Consider the following 14371-nt stretch of genomic DNA (forward strand, 5'->3'; position numbering starts at 1 on the left):
GCCTGGCCTGGCCTGGCCTGGCCTGGCCTGGCCTGGCGCCCGCGCCGTTCGCACGCTCCTGGCCTTTTTTGGCCCTGGCCTGGCCCTGGCCTGGCCTGGCCTGGCCCTGGCCTGGCCTGGCCTGGCCTGGCCTGGCGCCGGCCTGGCCTGGCCTGGCCTGGCCTGGCCCGACGGGCGCGTTTGGCCTGGACTGGCCTGAGCCTGGCCTGGCCTGGCCTGGCCTGGCCTGGCCTGGCCTGGCCCTGGCCTGGCCTGGCCTGGCCTGGCCTGGCCTGGCCTGGCCTGGCCTGGCCTGGCCTGGCCTGGCCTGGCCTGGCCTGGCCTGGCCTGGCCTGGCCCTGGCCTGGCCTGGCCTGGCCTGGCCTGGCCTGGCCTGGCCTGGCCTGGCCCTGGCCTGGCCTGGCCTGGCCTGGCCTGGCCTGGCCTGGCCTGGCCTGGCCTGGCCTGGCCTGGCCTGGCCTGGCCTGGCCCTGGCCTGGCCTGGCCTGGCCCTGAGCCTGGCCTGGCCTGGCCTGGCCTGGCCTGGCCTGGCCTGGCCTGGCCTGGCCTGGCCTGGCCTGGCCTGGCCTGGCCTGGCCTGGCCTGGCCTGGCCTGGCCTGGCCTGGCCTGGCCTGGCCTGGCCTGGCCTGGCCTGGCCTGAGCCTGGCCTGGCCTGGCCTGAGCCTGGCCTGGCCTGGCCTGGCCTGGCCTGGCCTGGCCTGGCCTGGCCTGGCCTGGCCTGGCCTGGCCTGAGCCTGGCCTGGCCTGGCCTGAAGCCTGGCCTGGCCTGGCCTGGCCTGGCCTGGCCTGGCCTGGCCTGGCCTGGCCTGGCCTGGCCTGGCCTGGCCTGGCCTGGCCTGGCCTGGCCTGGCCTGGCCTGGCCTGGCCTGGCCTGGCCTGGCCTGGCCTGGCCTGGCCTGAAGCCTGGCCTGGCCTGGCCTGGCCTGGCCTGGCCTGGCCTGGCCTGGCCTGGCCTGGCCTGGCCTGGCCTGGCCTGGCCTGGCCTGGCCTGGCCTGGCCTGGCCTGGCCTGGCCTGGCCTGGCCTGGCCTGGCCTGGCCTGGCCTGGCCTGAGCCTGGCTGGCCTGAGCCTGGCCTGGCCTGGCCTGGCCTGGCCTGGCCTGGCCTGGCCCTGGCCTGGCCTGGCCTGGCCTGGCCTGGCCTGGCCTGGCCTGGCCTGGCCTGGCCTGGCCTGGCCTGGCCTGGCCTGGCCTGGCCTGGCCTGGCCTGGCCTGGCCTGGCCTGGCCTGGCCTGGCCTGGCCTGGCCTGGCCTGGCCTGGCCTGGCCTGGCCCTGGCCTGGCCTGGCCTGGCCTGGCCTGGCCTGGCCTGGCCTGGCCTGGCCTGGCCTGGCCTGGCCTGGCGCCCGCGCCGTTCGCACGCTCCTTCTTTTTTTGGCCTGGCCTGGCCTGGCCTGGCCTGGCCTGGCCTGGCCTGGCCTGGCCTGGCCTGGCCTGGCCTGGCCTGGCCTGGCCTGGCCTGGCCTGGCCTGGCCTGGCCTGGCCTGGCCTGGCCTGGCCTGGCCTGGCCTGGCCTGGCCTGGCCTGGCCTGGCCTGGCCTGGCCTGGCCTGGCCTGGCCTGGCCTGGCCTGGCCTGGCCTGGCCTGGCCTGGCCTGGCCTGGCCTGGCCTGGCCTGGCCTGGCCTGGCTGGCCTGGCCTGGCCTGGCGGCCTGGCCTGGCCTGGCCTGGCCTGGCCTGGCCTGGCCTGGCCTGGCCTGGCCTGGCCTGGCCTGGCCTGGCCTGGCCTGGCCTGGCCTGGCCTGGCCTGGCCTGGCCTGGCCTGGCCTGGCCTGGCCTGGCCTGGCCTGGCCTGGCCTGGCCTGGCCTGGCCTGGCCTGGCCTGGCCTGGCCTGGCCTGGCCTGGCCTGGCCTGGCCTGGCCTGGCCTGGCCTGGCCTGGCCTGGCCTGGCCTGGCCTGGCCTGGCCTGGCCTGGCCTGGCCTGGCCTGGCCTGGCCTGGCCTGGCCTGGCCTGGCCTGGCCTGGCCTGGCCTGGCCTGGCCTGGCCTGGCCTGGCCTGGCCTGGCCTGGCCTGGCCTGGCCTGGCCTGGCCTGGCCTGGCCTGGCCTGGCCTGGCCTGGCCTGGCCTGGCCTGGCCTGGCCTGGCCTGGCCTGGCCTGGCCTGGCCTGGCCTGGCCTGGCCTGGCCTGGCCTGGCCTGGCCTGGCCTGGCCTGGCCTGGCCTGGCCTGGCCTGGCCTGGCCTGGCCTGGCCTGGCCTGGCCTGGCCTGGCCTGGCCTGGCCTGGCCTGGCCTGGCCTGGCCTGGCCTGGCCTGGCCTGGCCTGGCCTGGCCTGGCCTGGCCTGGCCTGGCCTGGCCTGGCCTGGCCTGGCCTGGCCTGGCCTGGCCTGGCCTGGCCTGGCCTGGCCTGGCCTGGCCTGGCCTGGCCTGGCCTGGCCTGGCCTGGCCTGGCCTGGCCTGGCCTGGCCTGGCCTGGCCTGGCCTGGCCTGGCCTGGCCTGGCCTGGCCTGGCCTGGCCTGGCCTGGCGCCTGCGCCTGGCCTGGCCTGGCCTGGCCTGGCCTGGCCTGGCCTGGCCTGGCCTGGCCTGGCCTGGCCTGGCCTGGCCTGGCCTGGCCTGGCCTGGCCTGGCCTGGCCTGACCTGGCCTGGCCTGGCCTGGCCTGGCCTGGCCTGGCCTGGCCTGGCCTGGCCTGGCCTGGCCTGGCCTGGCCTGGCCTGGCCTGGCCTGGCCTGGCCTGGCCTGGCCTGGCCTGGCCTGGCCTGGCCTGGCCTGGCCTGGCCTGGCCTGGCCTGGCCTGGCCTGGCCTGGCCTGGCCTGGCCTGGCCTGGCCTGGCCTGGCCTGGCCTGGCCTGGCCTGGCCTGGCCTGGCCTGGCCTGGCCTGGCCTGGCCCTGGCCTGGCCTGGCCTGGCCTGGCCTGGCCTGGCCTGGCCTGGCCTGGCCTGGCCTGGCCTGGCCTGGCCTGGCCTGGCCTGGCCTGGCCTGGCCTGGCCTGGCCTGGCCTGGCCTGGCCTGGCCTGGCCTGGCCTGGCCTGGCCTGGCCTGGCCTGAGCCTGGCCTGGCCTGGCCTGGCCTGGCCTGGCCTGGCCTGGCCTGGCCTGGCCTGGCCTGGCCTGGCCTGGCCTGGCCTGGCCTGGCCTGGCCTGGCCTGGCCTGGCCTGGCCTGGCCTGGCCTGGCCTGGCCTGGCCTGGCCTGGCCTGGCCTGGCCTGGCCTGGCCTGGCCTGGCCTGGCCTGGCCTGGCCTGGCCTGGCCTGGCCTGGCCTGGCCTGGCCTGGCCTGGCCTGGCCTGGCCTGGCCTGGCCTGGCCTGGCCTGGCCTGGCCTGGCCTGGCCTGGCCTGGCCTGGCCTGGCCTGGCCTGGCCTGGCCTGGCCTGGCCTGGCCTGGCCTGGCCTGGCCTGGCCTGGCTCTGGCCTGGCCTGGCCTGGCCTGGCCTGGCCTGGCCTGGCCTGGCCTGGCCTGGCCTGGCCTGGCCTGGCCTGGCGCTGGCCTGGCCTGGCCTGGCCTGGCCTGGCCTGGCCTGGCCTGGCCTGGCCTGGCCTGGCCTGGCCTGGCCTGGCCTGGCCTGGCCTGGCCTGGCCTGGCCTGGCCTGGCCTGGCCTGGCCTGGCCTGGCCTGGCCTGGCTGGCCTGGCCTGGCCTGGCCTGGCCTGGCCTGGCCTGACCCTGGCCTGGCCTGGCCTGGCCTGGCCTGGCCTGGCCTGGCCTGGCCTGGCCTGGCCTGGCCTGGCCTGGCCTGGCCTGGCCTGGCCTGGCCTGGCCTGGCCTGGCCTGGCCTGGCTGGCTGGCCTGGCCTGGCCTGGCCTGGCCTGGCCTGGCCTGGCCTGGCCTGGCCTGGCCTGGCCTGGCCTGGCCTGGCCTGGCCTGGCCTGGCCTGGCCTGGCCTGGCCTGGCCTGGCCTGGCCTGGCCTGGCCTGGCCTGGCCTGGCCTGGCCTGGCCCTGGCCTGGCCTGGCCTGGCCTGGCCTGGCCTGGCCTGGCCTGGCCTGGCCTGGCCTGGCCTGGCCTGGCCTGGCCTGGCCTGGCCTGGCCTGGCCTGGCCTGGCCTGGCCTGGCCTGGCCTGGCCTGGCCTGGCCTGGCCTGGCCTGGCCTGGCCTGGCCTGGCCTGGCCTGGCCTGGCCTGGCCTGGCCTGGCCTGGCCTGGCCTGGCCTGGCCTGGCCTGGCCTGGCCTGGCCTGGCCTGGCCTGGCCTGGCCTGGCCTGGCCTGGCCTGGCCTGGCCTGGCCTGGCCTGGCCTGGCCTGGCCTGGCCTGGCCTGGCCTGGCCTGGCCTGGCCTGGCCTGGCCTGGCCTGGCCTGGCCTGGCCTGGCCTGGCCTGGCCTGGCCTGGCCTGGCCTGGCCTGGCCTGGCCTGGCCTGGCCTGGCCTGGCCTGGCCTGGCCTGGCCTGGCCTGGCCTGGCCTGGCCTGGCCTGGCCTGGCCTGGCCTGGCCTGGCCTGGCCTGGCCTGGCCTGGCCTGGCCTGGCCTGGCCTGGCCTGGCCTGGCCTGGCCTGGCCTGGCCTGGCCTGGCCTGGCCTGGCCTGGCCTGGCCTGGCCTGGCCTGGCCTGGCCTGGCCTGGCCTGGCCTGGCCTGGCCTGGCCTGGCCTGGCCTGGCCTGGCCTGGCCTGGCCTGGCCTGGCCTGGCCTGGCCTGGCCTGGCCTGGCCTGGCCTGGCCTGGCCTGGCCTGGCCTGGCCTGGCCTGGCCTGGCCTGGCCTGGCCTGGCCTGGCCTGGCCTGGCCTGGCCTGGCCTGGCCTGGCCTGGCCTGGCCTGGCCTGGCCTGGCCTGGCCTGGCCTGGCCTGGCCTGGCCTGGCCTGGCCTGGCCTGGCCTGGCCTGGCCTGGCCTGGCCTGGCCTGGCCTGGCCTGGCCTGGCCTGGCCTGGCCTGGCCTGGCCTGGCCTGGCCTGGCCTGGCCTGGCCTGGCCTGGCCTGGCCTGGCCTGGCCTGGCCTGGCCTGGCCTGGCCTGGCCTGGCCTGGCCTGGCCTGGCCTGGCCTGGCCTGGCCTGGCCTGGCCTGGCCTGGCCTGGCCTGGCCTGGCCTGGCCTGGCCTGGCCTGGCCTGGCCTGGCTGGCCTGGCCTGGCCTGGCCTGGCCTGGCCTGGCCTGGCCTGGCCTGGCCTGGCCTGGCCTGGCCTGGCCTGGCCTGGCCTGGCCTGGCCTGGCCTGGCCTGGCCTGGCCTGGCCTGGCCTGGCCTGGCCTGGCCTGGCCTGGCCTGGCCTGGCCTGGCCTGGCCTGGCCTGGCCTGGCCTGGCCTGGCCTGGCCTGGCCTGGCCTGGCCTGGCCTGGCCTGGCCTGGCCTGGCCTGGCCTGGCCTGGCCTGGCCTGGCCTGGCCTGGCCTGGCCTGGCCTGGCCTGGCCTGGCCTGGCCTGGCCTGGCCTGGCCTGGCCTGGCCTGGCCTGGCCTGGCCTGGCCTGGCCTGGCCTGGCCTGGCCTGGCCTGGCCTGGCCTGGCCTGGCCTGGCCTGGCCTGGCCTGGCCTGGCCTGGCCTGGCCTGGCCTGGCCTGGCCTGGCCTGGCCTGGCCTGGCCTGGCCTGGCCTGGCCTGGCCTGGCCTGGCCTGGCCTGGCCTGGCCTGGCCTGGCCTGGCCTGGCCTGGCCTGGCCTGGCCTGGCCTGGCCTGGCCTGGCCTGGCCTGGCCTGGCCTGGCCTGGCCTGGCCTGGCCTGGCCTGGCCTGGCCTGGCCTGGCCTGGCCTGGCCTGGCCTGGCCTGGCCTGGCCTGGCCTGGCCTGGCCTGGCCTGGCCTGGCCTGGCCTGGCCTGGCCTGGCCTGGCCTGGCCTGGCCTGGCCTGGCCTGGCCTGGCCTGGCCTGGCCTGGCCTGGCCTGGCCTGGCCTGGCCTGGCCTGGCCTGGCCTGGCCTGGCCTGGCCTGGCCTGGCCTGGCCTGGCCTGGCCTGGCCTGGCCTGGCCTGGCCTGGCCTGGCCTGGCCTGGCCTGGCCTGGCCTGGCCTGGCCTGGCCTGGCCTGGCCTGGCCTGGCCTGGCCTGGCCTGGCCTGGCCTGGCCTGGCCTGGCCTGGCCTGGCCTGGCCTGGCCTGGCCTGGCCTGGCCTGGCCTGGCCTGGCCTGGCCTGGCCTGGCCTGGCCTGGCCTGGCCTGGCCTGGCCTGGCCTGGCCTGGCCTGGCCTGGCCTGGCCTGGCCTGGCCTGGCCTGGCCTGGCCTGGCCTGGCCTGGCCTGGCCTGGCCTGGCCTGGCCTGGCCTGGCCTGGCCTGGCCTGGCCTGGCCTGGCCTGGCCTGGCCTGGCCTGGCCTGGCCTGGCCTGGCCTGGCCTGGCCTGGCCTGGCCTGGCCTGGCCTGGCCTGGCCTGGCCTGGCCTGGCCTGGCCTGGCCTGGCCTGGCCTGGCCTGGCCTGGCCTGGCCTGGCCTGGCCTGGCCTGGCCTGGCCTGGCCTGGCCTGGCCTGGCCTGGCCTGGCCTGGCCTGGCCTGGCCTGGCCTGGCCTGGCCTGGCCTGGCCTGGCCTGGCCTGGCCTGGCCTGGCCTGGCCTGGCCTGGCCTGGCCTGGCCTGGCCTGGCCTGGCCTGGCCTGGCCTGGCCTGGCCTGGCCTGGCCTGGCCTGGCCTGGCCTGGCCTGGCCTGGCCTGGCCTGGCCTGGCCTGGCCTGGCCTGGCCTGGCCTGGCCTGGCCTGGCCTGGCCTGGCCTGGCCTGGCCTGGCCTGGCCTGGCCTGGCCTGGCCTGGCCTGGCCTGGCCTGGCCTGGCCTGGCCTGGCCTGGCCTGGCCTGGCCTGGCCTGGCCTGGCCTGGCCTGGCCTGGCCTGGCCTGGCCTGGCCTGGCCTGGCCTGGCCTGGCCTGGCCTGGCCTGGCCTGGCCTGGCCTGGCCTGGCCTGGCCTGGCCTGGCCTGGCCTGGCCTGGCCTGGCCTGGCCTGGCCTGGCCTGGCCTGGCCTGGCCTGGCCTGGCCTGGCCTGGCCTGGCCTGGCCTGGCCTGGCCTGGCCTGGCCTGGCCTGGCCCTGGCCTGGCCTGGCCTGGCCTGGCCTGGCCTGGCCTGGCCTGGCCTGGCCCTGGCCTGGCCTGGCCTGGCCTGGCCTGGCCTGGCCTGGCCTGGCCTGGCCTGGCCTGGCCTGGCCTGGCCTGGCCTGGCCTGGCCTGGCCTGGCCTGGCCTGGCCTGGCCTGGCCTGGCCTGGCCTGGCCTGGCCTGGCCTGGCCTGGCCTGGCCTGGCCTGGCCTGGCCTGGCCTGGCCTGGCCTGGCCTGGCCTGGCCTGGCCTGGCCTGGCCTGGCCTGGCCTGGCCTGGCCTGGCCTGGCCTGGCCTGGCCTGGCCTGGCCTGGCGCCTGGCCTGGCCTGGCCTGGCCTGGCCTGGCCTGGCCTGGCCTGGCCTGGCCTGGCCTGGCCTGGCCTGGCCTGGCCTGGCCTGGCCTGGCCTGGCCTGGCCTGGCCTGGCCTGGCCTGGCCTGGCCTGGCCTGGCCTGGCCTGGCCTGGCCTGGCCTGGCCTGGCCTGGCCTGGCCTGGCCTGGCCTGGCCTGGCCTGGCCTGGCCTGGCCTGGCCTGGCCTGGCCTGGCCTGGCCTGGCCTGGCCTGGCCTGGCCTGGCCTGGCCTGGCCTGGCCTGGCCTGGCCTGGCCTGGCCTGGCCTGGCCTGGCCTGGCCTGGCCTGGCCTGGCCTGGCCTGGCCTGGCCTGGCCTGGCCTGGCCTGGCCTGGCCTGGCCTGGCCTGGCCTGGCCTGGCCTGGCCTGGCCTGGCCTGGCCTGGCCTGGCCTGGCCTGGCCTGGCCTGGCCTGGCCTGGCCTGGCCTGGCCTGGCCTGGCCTGGCCTGGCCTGGCCTGGCCTGGCCTGGCCTGGCCTGGCCTGGCCTGGCCTGGCCTGGCCTGGCCTGGCCTGGCCTGGCCTGGCCTGGCCTGGCCTGGCCTGGCCTGGCCTGGCCTGGCCTGGCCTGGCCTGGCCTGGCCTGGCCTGGCCTGGCCTGGCCTGGCCTGGCCTGGCCTGGCCTGGCCTGGCCTGGCCTGGCCTGGCCTGGCCTGGCCTGGCCTGGCCTGGCCTGGCCTGGCCTGGCCTGGCCTGGCCTGGCCTGGCCTGGCCTGGCCTGGCCTGGCCTGGCCTGGCCTGGCCTGGCCTGGCCTGGCCTGGCCTGGCCTGGCCTGGCCTGGCCTGGCCTGGCCTGGCCTGGCCTGGCCTGGCCTGGCCTGGCCTGGCCTGGCCTGGCCTGGCCTGGCCTGGCCTGGCCTGGCCTGGCCTGGCCTGGCCTGGCCTGGCCTGGCCTGGCCTGGCCTGGCCTGGCCTGGCCTGGCCTGGCCTGGCCTGGCCTGGCCTGGCCTGGCCTGGCCAGGCATGGCCAAGGCCTGGCCAGGCATGGCCAGGCCTGCCAGGCGACCAGGCCTGGCCGGCCTGGCCAAGGCGCTGGCCAAGGCACAAGCCAGGCATGGCCGAGGCATGGCCAAGGCTGAGCCAAGGGCATAGCCAAGGGCATAGCCAAAGGCATAGCCAAAGGGCATAGCCAAAGGCATGGCCAAGAGCAGCCAAGAGCATAACCAAGGCGCAGCCAAAGAGCATAACCAAAAGAGCATAACCAAAAGAGCATAACCAAAAGAGCATAACCAAAAGAGCATAACCAAAAGAGCATAACCAAAAGAGCATAACCAAAAGAGCATAACCAAAAGAGCATAACCAAAAGAGCATAACCAAAAGAGCATAACCAAAAGAGCTACCGAGGGGGCTTCGCCCCCCCGGACCCCCCATTATATCTCTTCTTCTTTTTTTTTTCACTTTCACATTGTTTTCCTTGGTTAGGGCGGGGGAAAAAAAATGCATTGATCTACAGTAAAAAAAAAAAAACCAAACTATTGAGTTCTATAACGCAAAAAAAAAAAAAAAAAGACCACTATGCGGAATTTCAATGTCATTATGCTAAAATGCATTAAATAAGCGTTAATCTGTAGTAAAAAAAAAAAAAAAAAAAAAAAAAACGAGAATATTGCGTTATACCACGCGCAGTTAAAAGGAAACGTTCTCTAGACAATATTTTACTTGTATTATATTAAAAAAAAAAAAAAAAAAAAAAAAAAAAAAAAAGCATTGAACAATCGTTAATCGGCAGTAAAAAAAAATGTTGCGTTCATTAACGCGCATTTAAAATGAACCTTTCTCTATGCGATACTTCACGTGTATTGTTAAAAAAAAAAAAAAAAAAAAAAAAAAAAGTGTTTAAAAAGCGTTAATCTGCAGTAAAAAAAAATGAAAAAGAGAGAAGGCCCAAAACATTTCGTTATTTAACACGCAATGCAAGTTAACCGTCCTCTGTGCGATATCTCACATGTATTACGTTAATAAGCACTGAACAATTGTTAATCAACATTAAAAATCAAAATCTTGTTTTCTTTAACGCACAAATTAATTGAACGTTTTCTATACGATATTTGATTTGTATTACATGAAAAAAAAAACCATTGAACAAACATTCATCAGCAATAAAAACCAATATACTGCGTTCATTAAGGCGCATTTTTCATAAAACTTTCTCCTTGCGATATCTCCCTTATATTATGTAAAAAAAAAAAAAAAAAAGGAAGAAGGACATTACAAGCGTTATTCTGCAGTAAAAATCAGAATATTACGTGTTTTAACACGCATTTAAAATAAAACTTTATTTATGCGATGTTTTCTTGTTTTATAATTAAAAAAAAAAAAGTTATTAAACAAGCGTTAATCTGCAGCAAAAAACCAAAATATTTTGTTCCTTAACGCGCATTTAAATTAAACGTTCTCTATGCGATATTTCATTTGTATTACATGAAAAAGCATTGAAAAAAAAAAGTGTTTATCATAAGTAAAAACAATTATATTGCGGGCTTTAATGCGCATTTTAAATGAACCATTCTCAATGCAATATTTCACGTTTATTATGTTAAAAAGCATTAAACAAGCTTTAATCTGCAGTAAAAAAGAAAATATTGCGGTTTTTAACGCGCATTTAAAATGAAATGTTCTCTATGCCATATTTCACTTGTATCATGTTAAAATGCGTTGAACAAGTGCTAATCTGCAGTGAAACCAAAACATTACGTTTTTTATCAAGCATTTGAAATATAACATTTTCAATGCAATATTTCATTTGTATTATGTTAAAAAGCATAGAACAAGCGTTGGTCTGCAGTTAAAACCAAAATATTGCGTTTTTTAACGCGCATTTTAAATTAAAAGTTCTCTATGCGATATTTTACTTGTATTATGTTAAAAAGCATTCAATATGCGTTGACCTGCAGTAAAAACCAAAATATTGCATTTTTTATCATTCATTAAAAATAAAACGTTTTCTATGCAATCTTTCACTTGTATTATGTTAAAAAACATTAAACACATGTTGATCTGCAGTAAAAACCAAAATATATCGTTTCATAACGCGCATTTAAATTAAACGTTCTCTATGCGATATTTCACTTGTATTATGTTAAAAAGCGTTGAAAAAGCGTTAATCAGCAGTAAAAAAAAACCATAAACATTTCGTTATTTAACACGCAATGCAAGTTAACCGTTCTCTGTGCGATATCTCACATGTATTACGTTAATAAGCACTGAACAATCGTTAATCAACAGTAAAAACCAAAATCTTGTTTTCTTTAACGGGCAAATTAATTCAACATTCTCTATACGATATTTGATTTGTATTACGTGAAAAAAAAAAAGAGCATTAAACAAGTGTTATTCTGCAGTAAAATCCAAAACATTGCGTTTTTTCAACGCGCATTTCAAAGAAAATGTTTTCTATGCAATATTTCACTTGTATTACGTTAAAAACATTGAACAATTGTTGACCAGCAAAAAAAAAAAAAAAAAAATATTCTCTATGCGGTATTTTACTTGTATTATGTTAAAAAGCATTGAACAAACGTTAATTTGCAGTAAAAACCAAAATATTGCGTTATATAACACGCATGTTAAAGGTGACGTTCTCTATGCGATACCTCACGTGTATTACGGTAATAAAAATTATACAACTTTTGATCAGCAGTAAAAACCAAAATTTTGTTTTTTTTTAACGCATATTTTTAATGAAACGTTCTCAATGCGATATTTCATTTGTATTACATGAAGAAGACATTGAAAAAGTATTGATCGGAACTAAGAACAATTATATTGCGTACTGTAACGCACATTTTAAATGAACCGTTCTTTATGCAATATTTCACGTGTATTATGTTAAAAAGCATTGAACAAGTGTTAATCTGCAGTAAAAAGAAAGAGAACATTGCGTTCTTTAACCCACATTTAAAATGAAACGTTCTCTATGCAATATTTTACTTGTATCATTAAAATGCGTTGAACAAGCGTTAACCTGCAGTAAAAACCAAAACATTGCGTTATCCAACGCGCATTTCAAATTTAATGTTCTCTATGCCAAATGTCACGTGTATTACGTTAATTATCATTGAACTAACGTTCCTCTGCAGTAAAAACCAAAATATTGCGTTCTTTAATGCGCATTTAAATTAAACGTTCTGTATGCAATATTTCACCATTATGTTAAAAAAAAAAAAGCATTGTACAAGTGTTAAACTGCCGTAAAAACAAAACTATTGTTGCTCTTCAAAGCGCAGTTCAAATGAAATATTATCTATGCGATAACTCACGTTTATTACGTTAACAAACATTTAACAAGCGTTGATCATCAGTAAAAACCAAATTATTGCGTTATTTAACGCGCATTTAAAATTAAACGTTCTCTATGCGTTACGTCACGTGTATTACGTTAGTATACATTGAACCAACCTTGAACTGCAATAAAAACCAAAATAATTCGTTTTTTACCGCGTTTTTCAGATGAAACGTTATCAATGCGATACTTCACTTGTATTACATAAAAAAAAGCATTGAACAAGCGTTAATCTGCAAGAACAACCAAAGTATTGCGTTTTTGTACGCATATTTGAAATAAAACGTTCTCTATGCAATATTTCACTTGTATTATGATAAATTGCATTGAACAAACGTTAAACTGCATTAAAAACCAATATATTGCGTTATTCAAAACGCATTTTAAATTAAAAGTTTTCTATGCGATATTTTACTTGTATTATTTTGAAAAACATTGAAAAAGCGTTGATCTGCTGTAAAAAACCATAAATATGCGTTCTTTAACGCGCATTTCAAATGAAACGTTCTCTATGTGATATCTCACGTGTAATGCGTTAATAAGCATTGAACAAGGGTAGATCGGCTGTAAAAACCTAAATATTGCGTTATTCAAAGCGCATTTCAAAGTAAACGTTCTCTATACGGTACCTCTCGTCTATTACGTTAATAAGAATTAAACAAGCGTTTATCAGCAATAAAAACCAAAATATTGCGTTCTCTAACGCGCATTTTAAATGAAACGTTCTCTACTCGATATCTCACGTTTATTACGTCAATAAGCGTTAAGGGGTAACACCACTGTAGAATTTTTGAAAAATCGATTTTTTTTTTATTGCTTTAAAAAATACTTTGAACCTTCTAGAATGAGTTAAAAAAAGTCTTATGTCTGTTACAAAATTTTTTGTGTGAAATTTCGCGCTCTTTCTTAAGCGTGTCGGGCTGCTCCAAAACGACTACCTACGGCACATCGATACCTGCTCGAAGGGTACAGCCTAATGACTTACCTTCTGATTTCTAACTACTCTAGTAGTAGGAAACGTGGATATTCGTCGCTTTTCGGAATCACGTCATTGATTGGATGGTTCACTGGCAAAATCGTCGACGTTGAGGTGAAGTCCAAATATTGCAAATCTTGCGAGCATTGGAAGAGTAAATTAGAAACAGTTGAGTATGAAGAATGGCTCAAAACACACGTTGATGAATGTCAAGCAAATCATGAAGGTTCGTCTGGTAAGATGGAGGTAGACGCCGTCGTCGAAATGTTTCAACGTTCCGAAACTTTACATGGCATGAAATATGCAAACTATGTCGGCGACGGTGATAGCAAAACCTTCAAGGGTATACTGGAGAAACATCCATACGAAAATTTTGAAGTGAAAAAGAAAGAGTGCATTGATCACGTGCAAAAGAGAATGGGCACTCGTTTGCGAAATTTAAAAAAAAATGTAAAAGGCCTCGGAGGAAAAGGTAAATTAACTGCTAAATTAATTGACGAGCTTACAATATATTATGGTTTAGCGATACGGCGGAATCCAAACTCCGTGAAAAATATGAAAAATGATATTTGGGCAACCTTATTTCATAAAATGTCAACCGATGAAAATCCGCAACACGAGAAGTGCTCGGAGTCTTGGTGCGACTGGAAAAAGGCACAAGCAGCAAATTCCTTGGCTACTTACCATCATAAGCCGCCACTACCGAAGGAAATTTTTGAAGCTATCAAACCTATTTACGAGGAGCTGAGCCGTGATGATTTGCTAAATCGTTGCTTGGGAGGCTACACTCAAAATAGCAACGAAAGTTTCAATGCTGCTGTATGGAACTTGGCGCCAAAATCTTACTCAAGCGGCAAAAAAGTATTATGTGCAGCAACTGATATTGCTGTGTGCACCTTCAATGACGGTTTGACTAACATTTTACGAATTATGCAAGTTTTGGAGATGGATATCGGCTACCAAGCATACAATTTTTGCCTTGAAGCCAATGCGACAAGGATCGAGCACTCCGAGCGGGCTTTGACAGATGCAGCAAAGAAGGCACGCACCAGCACAAAATCGTCGCGGAAAGAAAATGAGGAACAATACTTGAGCAAAGAAGGGATGCTTTACGGTCCTGGGATAGCAGACTAATGGTAAAAAATTTCAAACAGTCACATTTTTCATTTTGTCCCGTCTAAAACACGTCTCTAAGCTTTAAACGCGTTTTTCTCAAAACATGGTTTTTTAAAACGGCACGCAGCATAACTCAAACAATTTTCATTCTTTCCACTCCAAATTTTAACCACTTCTTTAAAATAACATTTCGAAGAGAAACACGTACGGAATTTTCGATAAGTTGATTAGAACATTATTTATTGACAAATATGTGACCGTTTTTTCCGTCAAAAATTGAAATTTTTTTTTAAATGCGTGCCAATTACTCAAAAATAAATATTTCTCAAATTCCGTACGTGTTTCTCTAGCTATACTCATGTAGATTAAGAAAAAATTTTTTGTTTTGTTCCAGATAAATCTCTACGATGGTTCTGCTGCGTGCCGCAAACCCCTAAAAAATAAACACGTCTCACGACAGTGGCTATAGCGTCGCCATTTTTTAATATTTTTTAATAAAAAAATTTTTACAAACACTTAAAAACATGTTTAATAACATCCTTAAATATTATTTTCTTCTTACTTTTCCTTCCATGCAAAAAAAATTCACAAAAAAACGCTTTATTTGGGCCGTCTACAGTGGTGTTACCCCTTAAACTAGCGTTGATCAGCATTAAAAACCAAAATTTTGTCTTTTTAAACACGCATTTAAAATGAGAGGTGCTCTATACAATATTTTATTTCTATTACATGAAAAAAGCATTGAAAATGTGTTGATCATAAGTAAAAACAATTTTA

At 59.7% G+C, this 14371-nt stretch overlaps 1 protein-coding gene across 1 annotated transcript; it reads left to right on the plus strand.

Moving 5' to 3' along the window:
• Window positions 1–12446: 12446 nt before the first annotated feature.
• Window positions 12447–14117, plus strand: LOC120359385. Its single transcript, XM_039456686.1, has 2 exons — window positions 12447–13614; window positions 13989–14117. Exon 1 carries the CDS (start codon window positions 12479–12481, stop codon window positions 13610–13612), a length of 1134 nt encoding a protein of 377 aa, XP_039312620.1. The 5' UTR covers window positions 12447–12478; the 3' UTR covers window positions 13613–13614; window positions 13989–14117.
• The last annotated feature ends 254 nt before the right edge of the window (window positions 14118–14371 follow it).

The sequence above is a fragment of the Solenopsis invicta genome, chromosome 13 (assembly GCF_016802725.1).
Source record: "Solenopsis invicta isolate M01_SB chromosome 13, UNIL_Sinv_3.0, whole genome shotgun sequence".
Taxonomy (NCBI): Eukaryota; Metazoa; Arthropoda; class Insecta; order Hymenoptera; family Formicidae; genus Solenopsis; species Solenopsis invicta.